Source organism: Oreochromis aureus, linkage group 14 (genome assembly GCF_013358895.1).
Source record: "Oreochromis aureus strain Israel breed Guangdong linkage group 14, ZZ_aureus, whole genome shotgun sequence".
In the NCBI taxonomy this organism is placed as follows: Eukaryota; Metazoa; Chordata; class Actinopteri; order Cichliformes; family Cichlidae; genus Oreochromis; species Oreochromis aureus.
In genome coordinates, this window is record NC_052955.1 from 5,799,340 (window position 1) to 5,821,592 (window position 22,253).

Below are 22,253 nucleotides of genomic sequence, written 5' to 3' on the forward strand. Positions count from 1 at the left end.
TGGGCATTTCAAGTTTCCCTTTGAAATCTGGTCCTTCAACATCGGCTCCAGCCTTTGGGAGACTGACTTTAGGCAAAGAAACATCAAATTTTGGCATTTTGAATTTGCCCCCTTTCATCTCAGGGCCTTCGATATTTATGTCACCCTCAACCTTTCCTTTAGGAAGTGAAACATCAGCAGTTGGAATTTTGATCTTCCCTCCCTTGACATCAGGACCCTCAAGAGTGACATCTACATCTGGAGACTTCATTTTGGGTAGCGAAACATCAAGGGATGGCATATTTAGCTTCCCATCTTCAACTTGAGGGCCTTCAACATTAATCTCAGGACCTTTGGCTTTGATTTTAGGAAACGAGATGTCAATAGATGGCATGTGGAACTTTCCACCTTTTCCGATATCTCCTTCAATTTTTGCTTTTGCTTTTCCTTTGGGGAGTGAAATATCAATGTCTGGCATCTCAATCTTTCCAGTATTAATGTCAGGACCTTTTATTTTGACATCACCTTTTGGTAAAGAAATATCGAATTTCGGCATTTTAAACTTGTCACCCTTCATTTCAGGGCCTTCAACATCAAGGTTGCCCTCAATTTTTCCTTTAGGAAGTGAAACATCAGCAGTTGGAATTTTGATCTTCCCTCCCTTGACATCAGGACCCTCAAGAGTGACATCTACATCTGGAGACTTCATTTTGGGTAGTGAGAGATCCAATGATGGCATGTCGACAGTGGGCAATTTAAATTTCCCCCCTTTAATATCTGGACCTTGGAGGCTGATATCTACCTCTGGAGACTTGATTTTGGGAGTGACATATCACCTTTGACTTCAGGTCCTTGGATATCCACATCAAGTCCCTTTGCTTTGATTTTAGGAAGAGAAATATCAAGTGAAGGCATGTGAAACTTGCCACCTTTACCAGTTTTTCCTTCAATGTCAATATCCACATCTGCTTTTCCTTTGGAAGTGAAATATCAGCAGTGGGCATTTCAAGTTTCCTTTGAAATCTGGTCCTTCAACCTCGACTCCAGCCTTTGGGAGACTGACTTTAGGCAAAGAAACATCAAATTTTGGCATTTTGAATTTGCCCCTTTCATCTCAGGGCCTTCGATATTTATGTCACCCTCAACCTTTCCTTTAGGAAGTGAAACATCAGCAGTTGGAATTTTGATCTTCCCTCCCTTGACATCAGGACCCTCAAGAGTGACATCTACATCTGGAGACTTCATTTTGGGTAGTGAGAGATCCAATGATGGCATGTCGACAGTGGGCAATTTAAATTTCCCCCCTTTAATATCTGGACCTTGGAGGCTGATATCTACCTCTGGAGACTTGATTTTAGGGAGTGACATATCACCTTTGACTTCAGGTCCTTGGATATCCACATCAAGTCCCTTTGCTTTGATTTTAGGAAGAGAAATATCAAGTGAAGGCATGTGAAACTTGCCACCTTTACCAGTTTTTCCTTCAATGTCAATATCCACATCTGCTTTTCCCTTTGGAAGTGAAATATCAGCAGTGGGCATTTCAAGTTTCCCTTTGAAATCTGGTCCTTCAACCTCGACCCCAGCCTTTGGGAGACTGACTTTAGGCAAAGAAACATCAAATTTTGGCATTTTGAATTTGCCCCCTTTCATCTCAGGGCCTTCGATATTTATGTCACCCTCAACCTTTCCTTTAGGAAGTGAAACATCAGCAGTTGGAATTTTGATCTTCCCTCCCTTGACATCAGGACCCTCAAGAGTGACATCTACATCTGGAGACTTCATTTTGGGTAGCGAGAGATCCAATGATGGCATGTCGACAGTGGGCAATTTAAATTTCCCATCTTTAATATCTGGACCTTGGAGGCTGATATCTACCTCTGGAGACTTGATTTCTGGGAGTGACATATCACCCTTGACTTCAGGTCCTTGAATATCCACATCAAGTCCCTTTGCTTTGATTTTAGGAAGAGAAATATCAAGTGAAGGCATGTGAAACTTGCCACCTTTACCAGTTTTTCCTTCAATGTCAATATCCACATCTGCTTTTCCTTTTGGAAGTGAAATATCAGCAGTGGGCATTTCAAGTTTCCCTTTGAAATCTGGTCCTTCAACATCGACTCCAGCCTTTGGGAGACTGACTTTAGGCAAAGAAACATCAAATTTTGGCATTTTGAATTTGCCCCCTTTCATCTCAGGGCCTTCGATATTTATGTCACCCTCAACCTTTCCTTTAGGAAGTGAAACATCAGCAGTTGGAATTTTGATCTTCCCTCCCTTGACATCAGGACCCTCAAGAGTGACATCTACATCTGGAGACTTCATTTTGGGTAGCGAAACATCAAGGGATGGCATATTTAGCTTCCCACCTTCAACTTGAGGGCCTTCAACATTAATTTCAGGACCTTTGGCTTTGACTTTAGGAAAAGAGATGTCGATAGATGGCATGTGGAACTTTCCACCTTTTCCAATATCGCCTTCAATTTTTCCCTTTCCTTTTCCTTCCGGGAGTGAAATATCAATGTCTGGCATCTCAATCTTTCCAGTATTAATGTCAGGACCTTTTATTTTGACATGACCTTTTGGTAAAGAAATATCGAATTTCGGCATTTTAAACTTGTCACCCTTCATTTCAGGGCCTTCAACATCAAGGTTGCCCTCAATTTTTCCTTTAGGAGTTGAAACATCAGCAGTTGGAATTTTGATCTTCCCTCCCTTGACATCAGGACCCTCAAGAGTGACATCTACATCTGGAGACTTCATTTTGGGTAGTGAGAGATCCAATGATGGCATGTCGACAGTGGGCAATTTAAATTTCCCCCTTTTAATATCTGGACCTTGGAGGCTGACATCTACCTCTGGAGACTTGATTTCTGGGAGTGACATATCACCTTTGACTTCAGGTCCTTGGATATCCACATCAAGTCCCTTTGCTTTGATTTTAGGAAGAGAAATATCAAGTGAAGGCATGTGAAACTTGCCACCTTTACCAGTTTTTCCTTCAATGTCAATATCCACATCTGCTTTTCCCTTTGGAAGTGAAATATCAGCAGTGGGCATTTCAAGTTTCCCTTTGAAATCTGGTCCTTCAACATCGACTCCAGCCTTTGGGAGACTGACTTTAGGCAAAGAAACATCAAATTTTGGCATTTTGAATTTGCCCCCTTTCATCTCAGGGCCTTCGATATTTATGTCACCCTCAACCTTTCCTTTAGGAAGTGAAACATCAACAGCTGGAATTTTGATCTTCCCTCCCTTAACATCAGGACCCTCAAGAGTGACATCTACATCTGGAGACTTCATTTTGGGTAGCGAGAGATCCAATGATGGCATGTCGACAGTGGGCAATTTAAATTTCCCACCATTAACATCTGGACCTTGGAGGCTGACATCTATCTCTGGAGACTTGATTTCTGGGAGTGACATATCACCTTTGACTTCAGGTCCTTGGATATCAACATCAAGTCCCTCTGCTTTGATTTTAGGAAGAGAAATATCAAGTGAAGGCATGTGAAACTTGCCACCTTTACCAGTTTTTCCTTCAATGTCAATATCCACATCTGCTTTTCCTTTTGGAAGTGAAATATCAGCAGTGGGCATTCCAAGTTTCCCTTTGAAATCTGGTCCTTCAACATCGACTCCAGCCTTTGGGAGACTGACTTTAGGCAAAGAAACATCAAATTTTGGCATTTTGAATTTGCCCCCTTTCATCTCAGGGCCTTCGATATTTATGTCACCCTCAATGTTTCCTTTAGGAAGTGAAACATCAGCAGTTGGAATTTTGATCTTCCCTCCCTTGACATCAGGACCCTCAAGAGTGACATCTACATCTGGAGACTTCATTTTAGGTGGTGAGAGATCCAATGATGGCATGTCGACAGTGGGCAATTTAAATTTCCCCCCTTTAATATCTGGACCTTGGAGGCTGACATCTATCTCTGGAGACTTGATTTTGGGTAGCGAAACATCAGGGGATGGCATATTTAACCTGCCACCTTCAACCTGAGGGCCTTCAACATTAATCTCAGGACCTTTGGCTTTGATTTTAGGAAAAGAGATGTCAACAGATGGCATGTGGAACTTTCCACCTTTTCCAATATCTCCTTCAGTTTTTCCTTTAGGGAGTGAAATATTGATGTCTGGCATCTCAATCTTTCCAGTTTTAATGTCCGGACCTTTTATTTTTACATCACCTTCTGGAAGACTCTGTTTTGGTAAAGAAATATCGAATTTCGGCATTTTAAACTTGTCACCCTTCATTTCAGGGCCTTCAACATCAAGGTTGCCTTCAACTTTTCCTTTAGGAAGTGAAACATCAGCAGTTGGAATTTTTATCTCCCCCCCCTTGACATCAGGAGCCTCAAGAGTGACATCTACATCTGGAGACTTCATTTTGGGTAGCGAGAGATCCAATGATGGCATGTCGACAGTGGGCAATTTAAATTTCCCATCTTTAATATCTGGACCTTGGAGGCTGACATCTACCTCTGGAGACTTGATTTCTGGGAGTGACATATCACCTTTGACTTCAGGTCCTTGGATATCCACATCAAGTCCCTTTGCTTTGATTTTAGGAAGAGAAATATCAAGTGAAGGCATGTGAAACTTGCCACCTTTACCAGTTTTTCCTTCAATGTCAATATCCACATCTGCTTTACCCTTTGGAAGAGAAATATCAGCAGTGGGCATTTCAAGTTTTCCTTGCACATCTGGTCCTTCAACATCGACTCCAGCCTTTGGGAGACTGACTTTAGGTAAAGAAACATCAAATTTTGGCATTTTGAAATTAGCTCCTTTCATCTCAGGGCCTTCGATATTTATGTCACCCCCAACCTTTCCTTTAGGAAGTGAAACATCAACAGTTGGAATTTTGATCTTCCCTCCCTTGACATCAGGACCCTCAAGAGTGACATCTACATCCTGAGATTTTATTTTAGGTGTAGAAAGATCTACGGATGGCATGTTTGGCTTTCCACCTTTGACTTGTGGACCTTCAGTATGTATATCTTGTCTTTTAGATTTTATTTTAGGGAGAGAGATGTTAATAGAGGGCATGTGGAACTTGTTGCCTTTGCCAGTGTGCCCTTCAATTTGTCCCTCTGCTTTTCCTTTGGGCAGTGATATGTCAATATCTGGTATTTCAATCTTTCTTCCCTTTGTTTCAGGTCCTTTTAATTTGACATCACCCTCAGGAAAATTTACCTCTGGTAAAGAAATGTCAAATTTTGGCATTGTTATCTTTCCCCCTGTACCTTCAGGTGCTTCAATGTTTATGTCAATGCCAGTGTCAACATCTCCCTCTACTTTACCTTTTGGAAGTGAAATATCAACAGCTGGCATTTCCATTTTCCCTTTAAAGCTTGGTCCTTCCACATTGACATCACCCTCTGGCAGGCTCATTTTTGGAAGAGAAATATCCACCTGAGGCATTTTGAACATACCTGTTTTTCCTTCAGGACTTTTAATATTTATATCACCTTTAATTTTTTCTTCAGGAAGTCTGATATTATTTGATGGTATTTCAATTTTCCCATCCTTTCCAGAGTGAATATCAATATTTATGTCTTCTTGTGTTTTTTCCTTAGAAAGGGACAAGTCAATTTTTGGCATTTCAAAATTCCCAGTTTTGATTTTGGGACCTTGGAAATTCACATCTGTTTCTGGGAATTTTACAACAGGAAGACCAATGTCAACAGATGGTAAGTTGAATTTGCCTCCTTCTCCATTACCTTCAAAATTAATTTCTGGTCCTTCAACATTTATATCACCTTGCTTTGATTTGATCTGAGGTAGAGAAACATCAACTGAAGGGATTTTAAAAGGTTCTCCTTTACTTTTTGCTTGTATGTTTCCCTCGGCTTTTCCTTTCGCTTTTCCCTTTGGAGGAGAGAAGTCAAGTGAAGGTCCTTCTAGGACAACATTTCCCTCAGGCTTCTCCATCTTTGGTAGTGAGACATCCAAAGAAGGCATCTGGAATTTTCCTCCTTTGACTTCAGGGCTCTCAATCTTTATCTCTCCCTCTGGTGATTTCATTACAGGAAGAGAGAAGTCAAGCGATGGGATATTGAACTTTGTTCCTCCCTTGGCTTTAGATTCAATATCAAATTCTCCTTCTTTGGTGGGCATCTTTGGAAGTGAGATATCAAAAGTTGGGAGCTGGAACTTGCCACTCCCACTGCCACCGAGCTCCACATTGGCCTTGATGTTTGGCTCGGATAGTGAAAAGTCAACACCTGGAAGTTCTGGTCCTTCAAGCTTGACATCTGGGCCAGGTAGCTTTATTTTTGGAGGAGAAATGTCTACAGTGGGCATTCTGAGTTTGCCTCCTTTTACTTCACTTCCTTCTAAAACAACCTCTTTTTCAGATGGCTTCAGTTTTGGTAGGGATATACTGCATGAAGGCATTTTAAAATTGCTTCCTTTTCCATCAATTTCAGCCTCTCCCCTGTCTTTTGACAGAGAAACATCTATTGATGGCGCCTCAATTTTCCCTCCTTTGATATCAGAACCATGTAAATTAGCCTCAGTTTCAGATGTTCCTATCTTAGGGAGTCTGACATCAAGTGAAGGCATTTTGAATCGTCCTTTAGCAGAGGGAGCCTCCATTTCAATTTTGCCCTTTGTCTTTCCTTTTTCAAGAGAAATATCAACAGAGGGTATCTGGATTTCACTTCCACCCTCATGTTCAGGCCCCTCTGGATGTTTAAGGTGTGGCAGAGAAACATCTATAGAAGGCATTTTGAATTTTCCTTCCTCCTGAGATAGTCCTTCTATTTCAGTGTCTCCTTCCATTTTCCCTTTGGGTAGAGAGATGTCAGGTAAATTCATTTCAAATTTTCTGCCTTTCACTGCTGGACCTTCAATGGTAACTTCCACTTCACCTGTCCTCATTTTAGGGAGTGAAATTTCAAGTGGTGGTAAATGAAAATTTCCTTCCCCTTCAACATCAGTCACTCCTGCTTTGCCTTTGGGAAGGATCAGGTCCACGTTTGGTAACTTGAATTCCCCTTCCACACCTTGTCCCCTTATGTTTACTTCTCCTGGTGGAGAAATGTCAAAATCAGGCATTTTGAATTTTCCATCACCACCAACATAATAGTCCATATGGATGTCTCCACTGTCTGATTTGACCTTTGGGAGTGAGAGCTCAACAGAAGGTAGAGAGAATTTTCCTTCCTCTTCTGTGCACTCAGTGTCCACCGATGATCCCATCTTAGGAAGTGAGATATCAATCTTTGGCATAGAGATTTTGGGACCTTTAAAAGTGCCCTCGACCTCATCAGGAATTCTCCGTCCGCTGTCTAATTCCAAATCAACATCAGCTACAGAGATGTCACTGGCAGGCATGTTGATTGCAGTCTTCCTAATTCCTTCGTGATCTTTGACCAATATGTCAGTCTTTCCCTTCACTTTAGGTAAAGAAATATCAACAGAGGGAAGACCGATCTGCCCGTCTCCTTTGATTTCTACCTCTGGAGGTTTTATGTCAGTGTGAGGCATTTTGATGCCTCCAGCTTTTACCTTGATGTCACCATCAATTTCATCTGAATGGTGTGAGAGTCTAACTTTGGGTAGTTTCAACTTTGGCATCCTGACCTTTGCATCTCCTTTGTCTGCATCTACATGAACTTTTCCTTCAGCTGTCTCAGCTCTTCCTTTGATGTCCATTTCAGGAGCTTTGATTTTGGCCGTTCCCTTCACACTGGGCAAAGATGTCTCAGCTTTTCCTGAAGGGAGAGCAAACTCCACATCAGGTATGCTAACTTTAGATGCTCCCTTCTCCACATTCACATCTTTATTAGCAGACAAACTGAACTCCACAGATGGCGGCTGGATGTTTACCCCCGGAGGCTTCAGCTTCACAGATCCAGTTTCCAAAGTAGAGCCTGACTTTGTGTGTTTGCTTGTAGGAAAGGTGATGCCAAACTTGTGTCCTTTTCCTTTGCTTTTCACTTTAGCTCCAGGCATTTCAGATGGGGAAATATTCACTTGTCCTTCAAACCGTCCTGTCTCCACTTTTGCTCCCGTCTCTGCTCCAGCATAACCTTTTGTTTTTATGTGCGGGAACCTTGGAAAACAGTGTATAGAGAGGAAAAAAAGAAATAGGAAAGAACATTGTAATATTTCCCCAAAAGATTATATCTAATTTAATGCAAACGAAAACAAAGTTATCAGAAAATCATCAGATTTTACTGCAGTACAACAAGCAGTGTATTGTAGTATTATTTGGAACTACCAAAGAGAAAGAAACAAAACAAAAAAGGCCAACCTGATCCTCTTCTTTGCCTTCCTCTCAACTGCTGCTCCTCTGGCTCCCTCTACTTCAACTTTTGGACTTTTCCTTTGTTTGAATTTGGGAAGAGAAAACTCTACATCACTCATCTCCAGCCTGGGAGGTGTTCCCTCTACCACCAGCTCCTCTCTTCGCTTCTCTTTTAGCCTTTTCAGACCAAAACGTCCACCTCGTTTTTTCTGAGTCTTGAATGGTTTGGTCCCCTTCACACTCTGAAGGAAACACATGTGACAAGAGCGTCAGTCAACAACATTTGAAGGCTTGTATCTATCTGTACTAATTGATCAATCACAGTGTATTTTTTCAACACAATGGCTTTCAGATTAAAAGTGATTATAATAAATTTATAAAGCTACTTCACCATTTTGGCCATCTTGACTTTAGGACCTTTGACCTCCACACTGGGAACCTTTGGGCGCACGCTGACATCTGCTCCAGGGATGGTTCGCTTAAGCTGGAAGCTGACCCTATATGGCTCTGCGCACTGAAGGATTTTTAAAGCGTCTTCATACCTCACATTGTCAAAGTAGACTTTGGCACTTAGCAGCTGGTCACCTTCATACAGAAAAACAGTATGAACAATGTATCCATGTACATCAGTTTGTGATGTATATTTGGTATAGGATGCATTTAGTGGAAAAAGTTGAAAAAGTAAAAGTTATTTATTAAATAAATTATTAAAGTTCTGTAATGCTGGATTATGTGGCAAATTTAAATGTACACCTACATCTGTTAGTAGTCCTGAAACCAGTTGATTTTTTTTTTTATAGTTAGCCATGACAATGTCATCAGAATAAATGCATTTAAAAAAAAAAGTGGGTTAGAGTTTGTTAACTCTTTGGAAATTGCAGACTCACTGGTGAGTCAGGAAGTGTTAAATCAATATTTCAAGATTTTTACAAAAATTCTGCATAAAAATAGGCTTCAAATGTTGTTGGAATTTGCAGATTTTCCCCTTCTGGGTCATGACTTGTCCTATTATCGTCTATTGATATTATGTTACATTAGATTTTTTCCCCTTTGAACTTCAACTTAATTTCACCTTAATTTTGTTTGCTTTATTTGGCCCCTAACTTTTTGGCTTTTTGTTTCATATTTCATTGTATTACTGAAGCAATTCATGAACTCTATTTTTAAAGGTGGGATATAAACAAAGCTGATATGAAATAAAATGAGAACAGATGATGTGGAAAATGTAATATTGGGCTTTTCCCCCAAATAATAAAGTTTTCTGAACAAACTCCTTAAAAGAAGTCTAAATATCTTTTTAATTACCTTTTAAATCTTATATAAATGTTATGTATGCTAGTAGTGCTTTCTAAATGAATCAGGGGTGTTTGCAGGCACCTTGCTGTAGACTGAGGTGTTTAGCAGCTGGAGAGTCTTTGAGGACGTCTTTAACAAAGATCCCTCGCTCTCCTCCACCAGTCACACTGTAGCCGCTGGCTCCAGCCCCTGCCTCTGTCTCCACCACAATTTCCACAGGTTTAGAGGCTTCCTTCACACTCTGCGACACACAGACACCAACACAAAACTTCGGTTATCCACGAGATTCTTTTTTTGTTTTCTTATTACCAATTCTGGTTTTATTTTAGTCTGACTGAGTAATAGCAAAAATATACTTAAACACAAAACTAGTCATTATTTTAAAAGAAGTTAGTCAATGCATAAATCCATAAATCCTAAAAATCCTATAAATAAAGAGTAGCAGGTCAAAAGCTAGTAAAAAATTGCTAAAACCACTTTTCTGTCTTGAATTTTAATTATTTTTGGGCTCCAATGCTGAGTAAAATTTTGCACTTGTTTGAGTAGGTGCATGTTTTACTGTACTGTTCTCAACTTTACGTCAAAGTTCATTTTATCCATGAGGCTGTCGCAGAAGAAAGGTCATTGTATTCTTAGACTACATTCACTTTTCCACAGGCTGAAGAGAGGAAGTAAAATGTAGGAAAAAGTTAACAGTTTGCTGTGTTTAACTGTGCATCACCTGGCACATTACAGCTTTAAGCCACTGATACAGAGAAAGGTTATATATTTCAGCCTGAAAAGTCTAGACTTCTGCTTACTGTCTGTTCATTTGCTGGCTCAGAGTCCATCTCTGGTTGGGCCAGCTGGCAGGTCGACTCTCTCAGATGACTTCTCTTCTGGCTCAGTACCTGCTTCAGCTCGGCATGGAGCTTCTCCTTCTGCACCTGCAACAACACAGATGACAGGGGTTGAGGTGCCATATCATGATGCAGCAAAAAAAAGAAAAAAAGAAAAACACCAAAGTGGATTTGTTATGCTTTTCCTTATTTTCTTAGTTTATTATTTTATGTTTTTTGATTTTCGTGTGCTTTGAACTTCAAATTCTTAGTTTCAGGTTCTGTTTGTAAGTTGTCACTTGCATTCCCTTCCTCCCTGCATCCTCCGATGTGTGAAGGTTCAAATCTCTACATCTCCCGTTTCAGTTATTGTCACTCACTTCCTGATTTATTTTGGTAGATATTTGTGTCTTGCATGTAATGTTTCTTCCTCAGTTGTCTCACTTTCTAGCTTAAGTTCAACTGTGCTAGGTAGATGGAAAGAGAAGCGTTTCCATCTGCCTGACATCTGCCTTCATGTGTATAAACAGTCTGTCTTTACTCTACCCTTTGTTGTCTTTTCAGTATAAGTCTCTGTAGTCCTATGTCCTGTTTATAGCATTTTGAGCTTCATATTCTTGGATTACACTTTATTTCTGGACTAAAGCTATCAGCTTTGGAATAAAGTTTATCTTTTGTTTGTCAGCCAACAAACAAACATTTGTTTGTCTGTTGCTTAAACTTTGCAGTTCATGACACTCTACTGTATATCCCAAATTTTGCCTTCAGAGTGCCTTAAATCTTCAGTTTTAGACATTTTTCTCATGGCATTTTACACCCACCACCTTTTCAAACTACTAGTTAACTTCTGGCAGCCATAATAAGAAAACTGACTCAAAGTGTGAGGGCTTAAAATGACTTATTTCAGACAGTATATGAAGATGACAGAACGCCCCAAGGCCAGGTGTGAGATAAATAAGGATTGTCATGCATAGCTACTTCAGTAATGCCAAAAATAATTGTGTAAATCTTTGACATAGATATTATTTAACATAATGATGATAAAAATAGATATATTTTCAGCAGTTTATTGTGTTACTTTCAAGCCTTTGGAAAAAATAAAGGACAAATAACTGAAAGCTAAAAGATAACTAATAGTATTATTTTGTGTAAAAGCTGGAAATGGTAATCAAGGAAATTAAACTTAAAATGAATGAAATTTTAAATTTAAAAAAACTTAATTAATTGGATACATTTGTTATAAGGCACCCACTTTTGTTCATTCTAGTTTGTGCGTTGGGGTGTTTACAGAGTCCCAGCACCTGCACTGTCACTTCAGCTTCATCACATTTAGACATATTTTGTTGTTCATTTTGGGTCCGGTGGCTGGAGGTCACCTGCTGCTGCGTGAAAAGACTGTGGAGTGACATTCCTGCTGAGCTGGGAGAAATGAGAGCTTGTTTACGTGTGGGACAATGACCTCAGCATATCTGTCCTGGGCTATTGTATTCCAGTTTGAATGGTCCTGGTTTGTGTCCAGGTCAGGAGGTCAGTCACCTCTCTGCTCTGAATATATCCATATACCAACATAGTTTTTTTTTAAAACAGACATTTTCTGAATGTGAGTGGAGCTTTGATGGCTTTGATCTAAATCAAGCAAATCATAAATAAATATAAACCTAGCTAATATTTTTTATTTTGCATTCTGACCTGTATCGTGTCATCCAGCTGAAATTCTTATACTGTGGACATTGATGTCATTGACCTTGGAGAATCTCAACAGGCTTATTACAGTTAAAGAAAACTGAACCAAAAACAAAAATAGGTGTTATCTAACTGAAATACAGCAAAAACTAACTGAACTGATACTGTCTATAAACGAACTAAATAAAGATTTATGGTAAATTTTATTAGTTTAAGTTTTTTGGTCAAATTTATAACACTACAATTGAGAATCTGATATTTACATGACTGATGAGTCAATTCCCACTAACAACTTTAATTCAACTTATTTTTATTTATATAGTGCCACATCACAACAACAATTGCAAGCGCTATGGCGAATGGGAAAGAATTACTACATTTACAAAAAGTAATTTTTGTTATTTTAGCATCTATAGGTAGTTTGGCTCTTCATAACAATGAGCAGGGGAGTGTTTTTCATAATCTATCTATATATATAATGGTCAATTAGCGTTTACTGACTGAGTTGTGCCGATACATGCGTTTATAACTGCTAGCTAGGCCTCATCTCTACTAACTGGAGGCACTGAAGTGAACCTCTCAGAAAGCTTGTGCATCTGTTTAAGTGACTGAAACTTTAGTACTTTATTAGCACTGAGGGTTAGACATCCATGCCTGCACTATGCACCTGTGTAGTACAGTTTAAAGTATGAAGGCAGCATTCTAACCAAATTAGCAGCATTAGCTAATAACATTTTATCCAAATTTGGTGGCGCTAAAACTGAGCTTACAAATTGGTCTAAAACCATACCATAACACTGGATAACATATCACTGCCCATGTCTGTCTTTTATATACAGTCTCTGTGTCAGAGTTCTGGGTCTTTAACTTAGCGTATTGAGATTTGTCGTGGCTTCCTTTATATTTAAATGATGATTTAAGTTTAAGTTAATCTCTGTATTGTTTAATCTTTGGTTTAGTTCTTCCTACTTGTTCTCAGCAGGTTAAAATATTAAACAAATAACTAGTAATCGACTCCAAAACATGAATAACTCATGTGGCATTTGGATTTTTAACAGTACTGGACACACTGTTGGCGTGGATTAGCTTACAGCATAGTTAGCTAGTTAGCATAGTTTAACATACCAAGTAAAAAAAGAGGACAAGCCAGTAAAGTCCTAAGTTAACAAAATCCAGTTACCAGTTTCTTAAACACTTGCTAATTATTGCATTTCTGGAAAATTCATAAAGCTAGTGGACGATATTGCCTTGTAGGAAGTGTCATGCATTTGTTATTATACTGATCGTGAAATGATGGATAACCTAAAAGTCTTCAGAATTAACTAGCAAAAGGCCAAGAAAATTTTCAGATACACTTTAAAAGGTTTTTACCTTTTATGAAAAATTGATGAAAAAAATGATTTGTCAGAGCTGTTCCTTTTCAGACAAACTTTCTTTTTTCTTTATTGACAATTTGTAAACACCGTTATTCTGACACAAACGGATGCATGGGAGTAAAACTGAGTTCATGTATGAAACCTTCATGTGCATCCTATCACTGCAGGTCATTTTTTTGTGTCTCACCACTCTCTCGGGGCTCTCCTGTTCCTCTGTGGAGCCGCTGTGGTGAGGGTTGCGCTGAGGGGCAGAGGGGGATCTGGAAGACGGGGGTGACCGCCTCTTATCTTTTACCTGCCCAGAAAACAGAAGGTGAGATGTTTGAGCGCGTGAGGCAGCAGTTTCTGGTGGTTTTACCCTTTAACTCAATTAATAAGATTATTTTGGCCCTGTGAGCAGCTCTGCAGTGGAAGCTTTGGGAAAAATGTTAAGAACAGGGAGACGTATGTTTTAAATATTAACACATATTGACATTTCTTTCTCTGCTGCTCCAGTGAAGCTGTTTAACAGAGGAAAACTGTGCTGGGAATCTCCCAGATGTGAAAAAATGTAAGCTACAGTGTGCATGTCCAGCTCAGCAAACTTCCTCTGCATGAGTAAAATAAGATTTACAGTACAAGTTGTTACTTTTCTGACTGTGTGCTAGTCATGCTTTAGTAGCATCCAGTATCAGGATGAAAGTCACAGTATTAAAAAGTGATGCAGGTTTTATTGCAAACAGTACAGGCAAAATACAGAAGCACTGTGAAAAATATACATTTCTTTCTGAAGCAGCTACATTTTTTAATGTCCCCCAGATGACTGATGATCCTGTTGTTTGCATTGGCTGGGTTCTCCTATTGAAGCAGGTTTTTCAGAGACAGCTGCAGGGAAAGATGAAGGTATTTTCTTTCTGGTGACTATTAACCACTATAAATTGAATTATGAAATAAACTCTTTGTGATCTACTTTATAATTTCATTTTATCTGATTAAATCCACCACGACATATTGTTGTTATTATGCTGCTGCCTCTAATTTGCAAATAATTTTTTCCCTCGGACTGAAACGGTGTTTCTCCCCAAGACTAATTTTACACTAAGTCAAAGTTAACTGCATTTAAAAAGGGGGCATTTACCTCTCGCCCCCTTTTCTAAAGGAAGCACGCCATGTCCAACCCTCCTATATCTCCTTCCTCTGCTTGTGTCATGAACTCTTGCACAGATGATCTTGTCAAAACATTATGTTCCAACACTTTGACAGTGTAACCTCTGACACAAACTATAAATTCCCAGCACACAGTGAAAGCTGAATGCCTGTGATAATATATCTTATAATTTTTCCCATTAGAAAAATTCAGTTGTAAACCATTTTGCTTACCAAATGTAATATTCCTGAAAGCTGTCTTACCATGCTCATGTCTTTAGTGCTCACCCCGCAAGCTGCTTGTTCACAGCTACATAAATACACACATTTCCTCTCACAGAAACACAGCAGTCAGCAGGCATAAAAACTTAAAGCTGTAATGACTTAGTGCTCTGTTTATGAGGTGCTACGCCATCAGAGATAATGTGCAGCTCGCTTCATAAAGTGCAATAATGCACTACATTCAAAATAGATTTGATTAGAGCAAATGAACAGTCACAGTAAAATACACCGCTGCGCAACATGACAAACAGTCACGTTTGTCCCCGCTCGTTTCAGTTAAACAGCAGTCACATAAAAGAATCGCTCCACTGACTGAAAGTGTCCGCTGGGTACTTAGAGCTGAAATGCTGCATGTTTTTTATTGTTACAAAATTATTATTATGATTATTATTATTAATAATAATAATAAAATAAACACAACAGTCAACAGTCAAAATAAACACGTCCCATGGAAATTGCTCAACTTTTTTCTTTGTGTATTGGGATAAGCAAAAAGTTGATTCTTGGTCAAACACTGCAGTTACTTAATTAAAATGTAATATACTCAATTGACATCGAAAAGTTACCTTTTGGTTTTTTATGTTGTAATTTAAAGGAGACCTGTTCAGCTCATTTCCAGTATCGTATTTTTGTTGTTGGACAAAAATTAGCATTGCATGATTTTTAGTTCAAAATTACCGTTATTTATTTAAGACTGAGCCTTGGTTTCCTTTTTAAGGTCAGCTTTCTTCTGATTAGCTGCTTCTTGTAAACAGAGGTTTTAAATGGCAGGTGGGCGGGACATCTGTGGTCAGAGCCAGAGCTGTTTGCCTGACATGACCACATGCCTTCACTATGACATCATGCAGATCCAAAAGCAGAAAAAAAAAATGCATGAAACGGAGCATTTGGGGGAGTCTGAATTTTTTTATTTTATTTCATATTTGAGTCTCTTGTGGCCATGTTTTATATGAGCTTCGGCATTGTGTTCAGAAAGCAAGATAAAGCCCCAAAACTGTCAAATGGAGAAGTGAATATTCCTCATATTTGTCATGCCTAAAAATATATAAAACTTTAAAATCACAATAACCTTTATGTATGAGATTATTTGCCACTGATTAGGGAATGATCTGTTTAAATCTCTTGCAGCTCAGCTCTGTATTTTTAAGAATTCATGAATTTATGCCAAGATCTAAAGAAAGTCAGGTATAGCACTTTTTGAGACCAGGGACCCTTTCATGCACATAGGTATCATGAATTAGTAGCCATTTCTGTCTCTAAATGAAGGATGCATGTGGAGTTGGTGAATTATAAGTAAAGTCCAGATGTCCACTTGACATCTGATGATGAAATTTCTGTCACTCACAGACAATCAGATCTTAACAGACTCACGGATACAGAATTAATTTTTGGAATTCTGACACTGATGAAGAATTTGTCTCCTTTGTCTTCTTATTTTCTATTCAAGCTGTTTAGACTTTTAAAACCTAAACATGGTAGTTTCTACATGCACCAAGATAGTTTAGCTTTTATTTGGTTGTTTATGTGCAGATCTGCACATTTTAAAGTGACAGCTCAGTTTTATAATTTATGGCAAACTATTTTACATACACCTTGTTTAGAGTAAATTCCAAATTTCATTCATGCAGGTAACTCTTGGTACTGTTCGTATCACACATTTTCTCTGTGACACCTGTAACATGACTTATGGGTGTGTTTGCATGAGCAGGAAGAGGGCTGTGTACTTACGGCTGGATCTCTGGTCTGGTTGAAAACATGGCTGTCCTCTTGGTCTCTGTCAGAGTCTAAAACATTAAAAGAAAACAACTCATTGTTAATTTGTTAATTCATTGATTATCAATCAGTGATGAACAGAATGTCTTTGGTATTATCTTTAGATTGTGCAGAGCATGTTAGTGATTTGTTGAGTGGAAGGACATTTCCTGAATTTATTCAGCCCATTTTCCTGCATTTGAAAGAAGATAAACAAGGAAGAATGCAATTGTGCAATTACCTCAAGTTTCTTCAGAAAAAAAATGAAGATGGTTCAGATGTGAGTTCATTTTCATGTATAAATCAAAAGCAATGAAAGGGCGGATGCTTGGGAAAATTTGCCCAGCAAAAAGAGCAGAATAAAACTAGAACAAAAACGCCTCGTAATTGTTGTTTCAGTGGACATTTGGTGACATAAAGCACTTTCTTTAACACAGCAGGACAACAGTCACTATTCACATGCCATTGAAATATAACAGCATCATGTAACGGTAAATTAGCCCCAGTAGTGCTCTTGAGAAAATGAACATCTGGTATTAATGTCAGGTTTAAGTATATGGAGTTAGAGGCTCTGATATAGTGACACAGCTGTCAGTCTGAAGCTTCTAGCAGGCTTTACATTCTTTCCATAGCCTCAGTTATTGCTCTGCACTGGCTGCCCGAGCCCAGCCATCTGCACAAACTGTCCATTCACACTTTTAGGAAACCAGTGGTCCCAACAAGCCTAAACTAGTGTCTTATAAATATTCTGTAGAAATACTAAAATGCCAAAATTGTTTTTTTTGGTAACTTTTCATGTCAGCAGCTGCTCAGAGGTGATGCACGCCACTGTGCAAGAAAGGCAACTGCTCCCTGAGGGCTGATAAACTTATACCACTGCAGTGGCAATATGCAAAGTTTGGAATGACGGTAGGAAAGATCTGACCTCCTTACAGGTGCACCGCCTGACTCTACTCACTCTTATTGCAGTTAAAGGTGCCACTAGAGCTAAAATATGACACGGCAAGCTTCTAGCCTATGAGAGTGCAGTGTTTCCTGGTTTTTGAGTTATATAAACTGTTCACATGGCAAAACTGAACTTCATTAAACAAAGGCGATGTCACAGAGACTGCAGTGCAGATACAAGCATGACAAATCAAGCTGTTTGTAGGTCAAACAGTAACATACAGGTTTAGGTTTGTGTGAGTTTATACATTTTGAACAAAATTTCTAATAAAATGAGGATTGATCACGGCAAAAACACTTCCACTGCTTGTCTAAACTTAACTCTGTGCACGCTGAACCCTTCTGTTCATCCAGTGTAACTTGACCCTATGTGGAAAAGTGCCACCTAAAGGACCACCCTTTGCACCAAGAAGTGCAATCAAGCATTCACAATATTGGAAGGTTTTTCAGCATGAACAGTCTGTTTAAAGTCATGCCAAAGCATTTCAATTGGATAAATCCAGACTTTCAAAAACATCTTCTTTTTGGACTTAATGTCGTGTTTTGGATCATTGTCCTCCTGTATAATCCAAGTGTTCTTGAGCTTAACGGCACAAACTGATACCCGAACATTTTCCTTCTGGATTTTCTGGTACAGAGCAGAATTTATGGTTCCATTAATTACGACATATGATCCAGGTTCTGAAGCAGCAAAGCACTTCCACCACCAAGTTTGGCTGTTGGTGTGATGTTCTCTTTTTGAAATGCTTTGTTAGTTTTACACCAGATAAAACAGGAATCAAATCTTCTAAAGAGTTAAACTTTTGTCCCAGCAGTCTACAGAGTCTTGGGGTTCATTAACATGTTTTTTATAAACAAATGTGAGATGTGCCTTTGTGTTCTTTTTGGTAGCAATGGTCTTCTCCTCTGAACTCTCTCATGGATGCCATTTTTGCCAAGTCTTTTTCTTATTGCTGAATCATGAACTGTGACCTTAACTGAAGCATGTAAGGCCTGCAGTTCTTTACAAGTTATTCTGGGATGACTTGTCAATGCACTATTTTGGAAATTTTGGTAGGCCAGCCACTCCTAGGAAAGTTCACCGCTGTTCCAAGTTGTGGATGAAATCTCTCACTACGGTTCGCCTTAGAAATGGTTTTGTAACTCGGAGTTTCTTTAGTGCATGGCATGATGTGTTGCTTTTGAGATCTTTTAGACTCCTTCGGTTTGTCAGACATGTTCTCTAGAGGCTAGAGAAATTTGTCTCAGCTTTGCAAAAGCTGTTGTTAATCAGAGTTAATTAATGATTGAAGGAGGTAATTACTTATTCACACAGGGTCAGGTAGGTTTGATTAGTTTTTGTTCCCCTTAATAAATTAGATCATCGTTTAAAAACCACACTGTATTCACTCATGTTAAGATTACTTTGATGATCTGAAACAATTAAGTGAGACAAATATGGATGAAACAAACAAACTAAGAAATCAGGAAGTGTGCAAATATTTTGCGTCTGTGCACATTGCATCCCCTGGACAAAGTTTGCTTTGTTGGAAATATTTTTAAGAATGTTCTTGATTTTATGGACTTGCCAACAACAGCACAACTCTGCAGGAATCACCTCTGTTTCTCTGCAATCATGTGGTTACTTTTTCGGTGCCTCAGCTTAGCTATGTGCGTGTGTGTGGGAATTTGAGTGCGTGTGTTTGGGCGTGTAGTGTCAGTGTGGATGCCGTGCCTGTTTGGGTGGGTAGGGGGTATCTGGTGTCTAGCGGGTCACAGGAACACATAACATACATTCATCACATCCCAGCCATCAGTGTATCAGTCACGGAGGAGCAGGGGCACGAATTAATGGAACAGAACAACATTTTGGAGAGACTGATGCTTTTAAAAGATCAGCGGAGACATCAGAACCATCCCAGAGTACGTGGTAATTCACTGAATGGTGCTCTAGTAGTGACAGAGACTTCAAGGTTTTAAGACAATTATCTAAAGAATAATGATCTACTTTTAGACACTGAGCTCTGGAATGACATGTTTTCACTCTCCTGTGTTTTCACATGCATTTCAATATAGTTTAAACTTAAAATCAGACACCGACCAAAGACAAAATATGATGTTTAGAAATAGAATATTAGAATATTAGAATATTCCAACCCTTTCTGACTTGTTTTTGTGCTACTGAGAGGGACTATTTATCAAGTGCAGCGGCAGTAGCAGGTGTGCCCACTGCACTGCTGTACTAATGGCCCATAAGTGGTAGTCAGAGTCTAAATGAGTTGTTACTGAAATGTTTTATTAAACTAAAGTAGGCAAAACAGTGGCAGAAATTTCCAGACAGTGATGTAATTTTTAAATGTATATATAAAACTATATAGAAATCTGTTCAATTATTGAAATTGTAATAAAAAAACTAAAAATAAAAGACACTTAAAACACATTTTTACATCTCCTGATCTGTGAAATTAGAAAAGTGAAGGAACATTTTCAGGTGAGAATATTACAGTGAAAGTGTAAACATGCAGATGACTGGGGATTGCTAAGCTTGTTTAGGTTTTCACCTGACAGCAGCTTTAAACTGCAGCTCTGTGCTGCAGATGGACAGCAACAGGTGCAGGAGGTGGCACTCCCTGGATGGACCTAAGGAATGGAGGCATGGCAGTGGAGGAGGAGGAGGAGATTTGAAATGCCTCACAGAGCGGTCTTATTATAGATCAGACTCACATCTGCAGGCCTCCACACGCCTGACGACTGCCCCACAAACACCCCAGCATGTGTAGGTGTAAAGTAGTGAAGTGGGAGGTATTTTTACCCACAGTTTAAAACTTCCTTCAATGAAAAGAGGATGTTAGAAAAGTATCATTCCCCATACCTTACTACATCACTGCTTGAAAGATTGCCTCTTTGCTGCTGCACTGATTAGTAAGCAACCAGGCAAAATCGAGACATAACACTCGATTTATGCAGTTGCCTCGATGCCAGCTTTCGGGTGACAACACCCTGGAGTTCAGCTATGTATCCCCTATGTATAAGAACCAGAACCAACTCGATCAGGCATTAAGACGTTACACAGAGCAGTTTTTTTTTCATATTTTTCATATCTTTCACACAAATTACTTTCTCTGTGATTATTAGTTTTTCTGCCAATGTGAGTCTAGCTGGAGCAATATCAGCAAAATTACAAGGAAATTACCCAGCAGAGGATCCTTTACATACCGTCAGGAAGTGTTAAGAAAGGCAGCCGAGTATAATTTGCAGTAAATAACACAAAAACGTGACGTGAAAACACAGGAACTAACAGAGTATGGCTGTTTATTGGTTTCAAACTGATTGCCAAAATGTTGACTGACCCTCATCCTTTCAATTTTAATGCAACTATGGCCAGTGGGAATATATTTAAAGCTAACCACACAAGCTGTTCAATTGGGACTGCAATGTTAAAGGGGACACTGCAATCAAAAACAACAATAAGATGCTGGATGTTCACCCTCTCAGGGGTCGGGAATGCATGAAGACTCGTGTGTCCAATGTTGCAGCCAATAACAGCATCTCTATGCTTTGCTTGTCCCTGAGAGAGATTACAGTTGGCAAAAGCAGCACTGCAGAGGGAGACTGCAAGGCAGCTGTTCATTCATTTTTGAGGGAGTGCCAAACTACTTTGCATAATACCCGCTAGGTGGATATTATGCAAAATTGGTACATAGTGGTGCAGATAAATCAAGAAAAATGTGGACTGCAAAAAAGCTATCTGGGGCAGTTTAGAAGACCTGTTTTCTCTGGGAGAAAACTTCCTTGATTAGGACTTTGAAAATTTGTGACACTCATAAAAATGTGAAAATTAGCCTCTTTTAACAGTGTTCTACAAAGCATTTAAAGTAATATTTACATAAAACAGGCCAGGGTGTGCACGGGTAAAGCAGTTTTGTAGTATTGTAACTGTATTAGTTTAGTTATAACTGCAAGTATTGCAACCATACTTACTGTTCGTACATGTAAATAACTATTCTGCTGCATCACAGGATCCACTCTTTTATTTTTCTTCAAGGCAGAAAAAATTTCAGCTTTCATATCACAGGGTGTGGACTGAAACAACAGCCCAGGCTGGGAATTTGACTCGTCTCCAGACCACTGTGTCCCTGTAAACTACCAGACTGCCGGTTTTGCAGTCTAACCTTGTGTTAGCCTTTTTTGGAATCTCAGAATAGTTTTAAATGTGTACTTAAAACTACGAGAGGAAAAGTTACATGTGGATCGCTGTGTTTGCTGTGGCTCACACAAATATACGAGGCTCAGCACACAGACCAGTCACACAAACCAATCTGCCCACACAGATGAGATGGAAATACTAATGATTGCATTAACAAGCAAACCATCAAACATACTGAGGCGTTCTAAAACTTCAGGTACAATCATTTCTTGAAATTGAAAACTACAGGCCAGAACAACCCTCGGGCCAGCGGGAAATGTTCAACATTATAACAGCAGCTGGAAGCCATTCAGGGATAACTCTCCTGGTTAAGACTAAGCATGTGTGCACGGTTCTCCTTCACACTCATCTCTACACTGTTGATTTCACAGCCACTGAAGTGAAGACAACACACAGAGAGCATAATGAAACTGTAATGCAGTTTTTTCAAAACAACATGTAAATGTAATCATGGACACAGCTTTGAATCTGGAGATGCACATTGTGCAGGTGGTCTGGTGTTTTCTGTACTCCGGTGAATTTTCAGGCAGTTTATTTAAAATTTTGAG

The 22,253-nt window shown here is 39.2% G+C and overlaps 1 protein-coding gene across 1 annotated transcript in view; it reads right to left on the minus strand.

Annotated features, from left to right (window-relative positions):
* Window positions 1-984: 984 nt before the first annotated feature.
* Window positions 985-22,253, minus strand: part of prx (periaxin) — a 31,841-nt gene continuing 10,572 nt past the window's right edge. Inside the window, exons 2-8 of the mRNA XM_039598008.1 lie at window positions 16,551-16,606; window positions 13,603-13,710; window positions 10,339-10,464; window positions 9,620-9,779; window positions 8,634-8,827; window positions 8,249-8,484; window positions 985-8,047 (exon numbers count right to left, since the gene is read on the minus strand). Coding sequence (XP_039453942.1) covers window positions 985-8,047; window positions 8,249-8,484; window positions 8,634-8,827; window positions 9,620-9,779; window positions 10,339-10,368 — 7,683 coding nt within the window. The 5' untranslated portion in view covers window positions 10,369-10,464; window positions 13,603-13,710; window positions 16,551-16,606. The remainder of the gene's footprint in view (window positions 8,048-8,248; window positions 8,485-8,633; window positions 8,828-9,619; window positions 9,780-10,338; window positions 10,465-13,602; window positions 13,711-16,550; window positions 16,607-22,253) is intronic.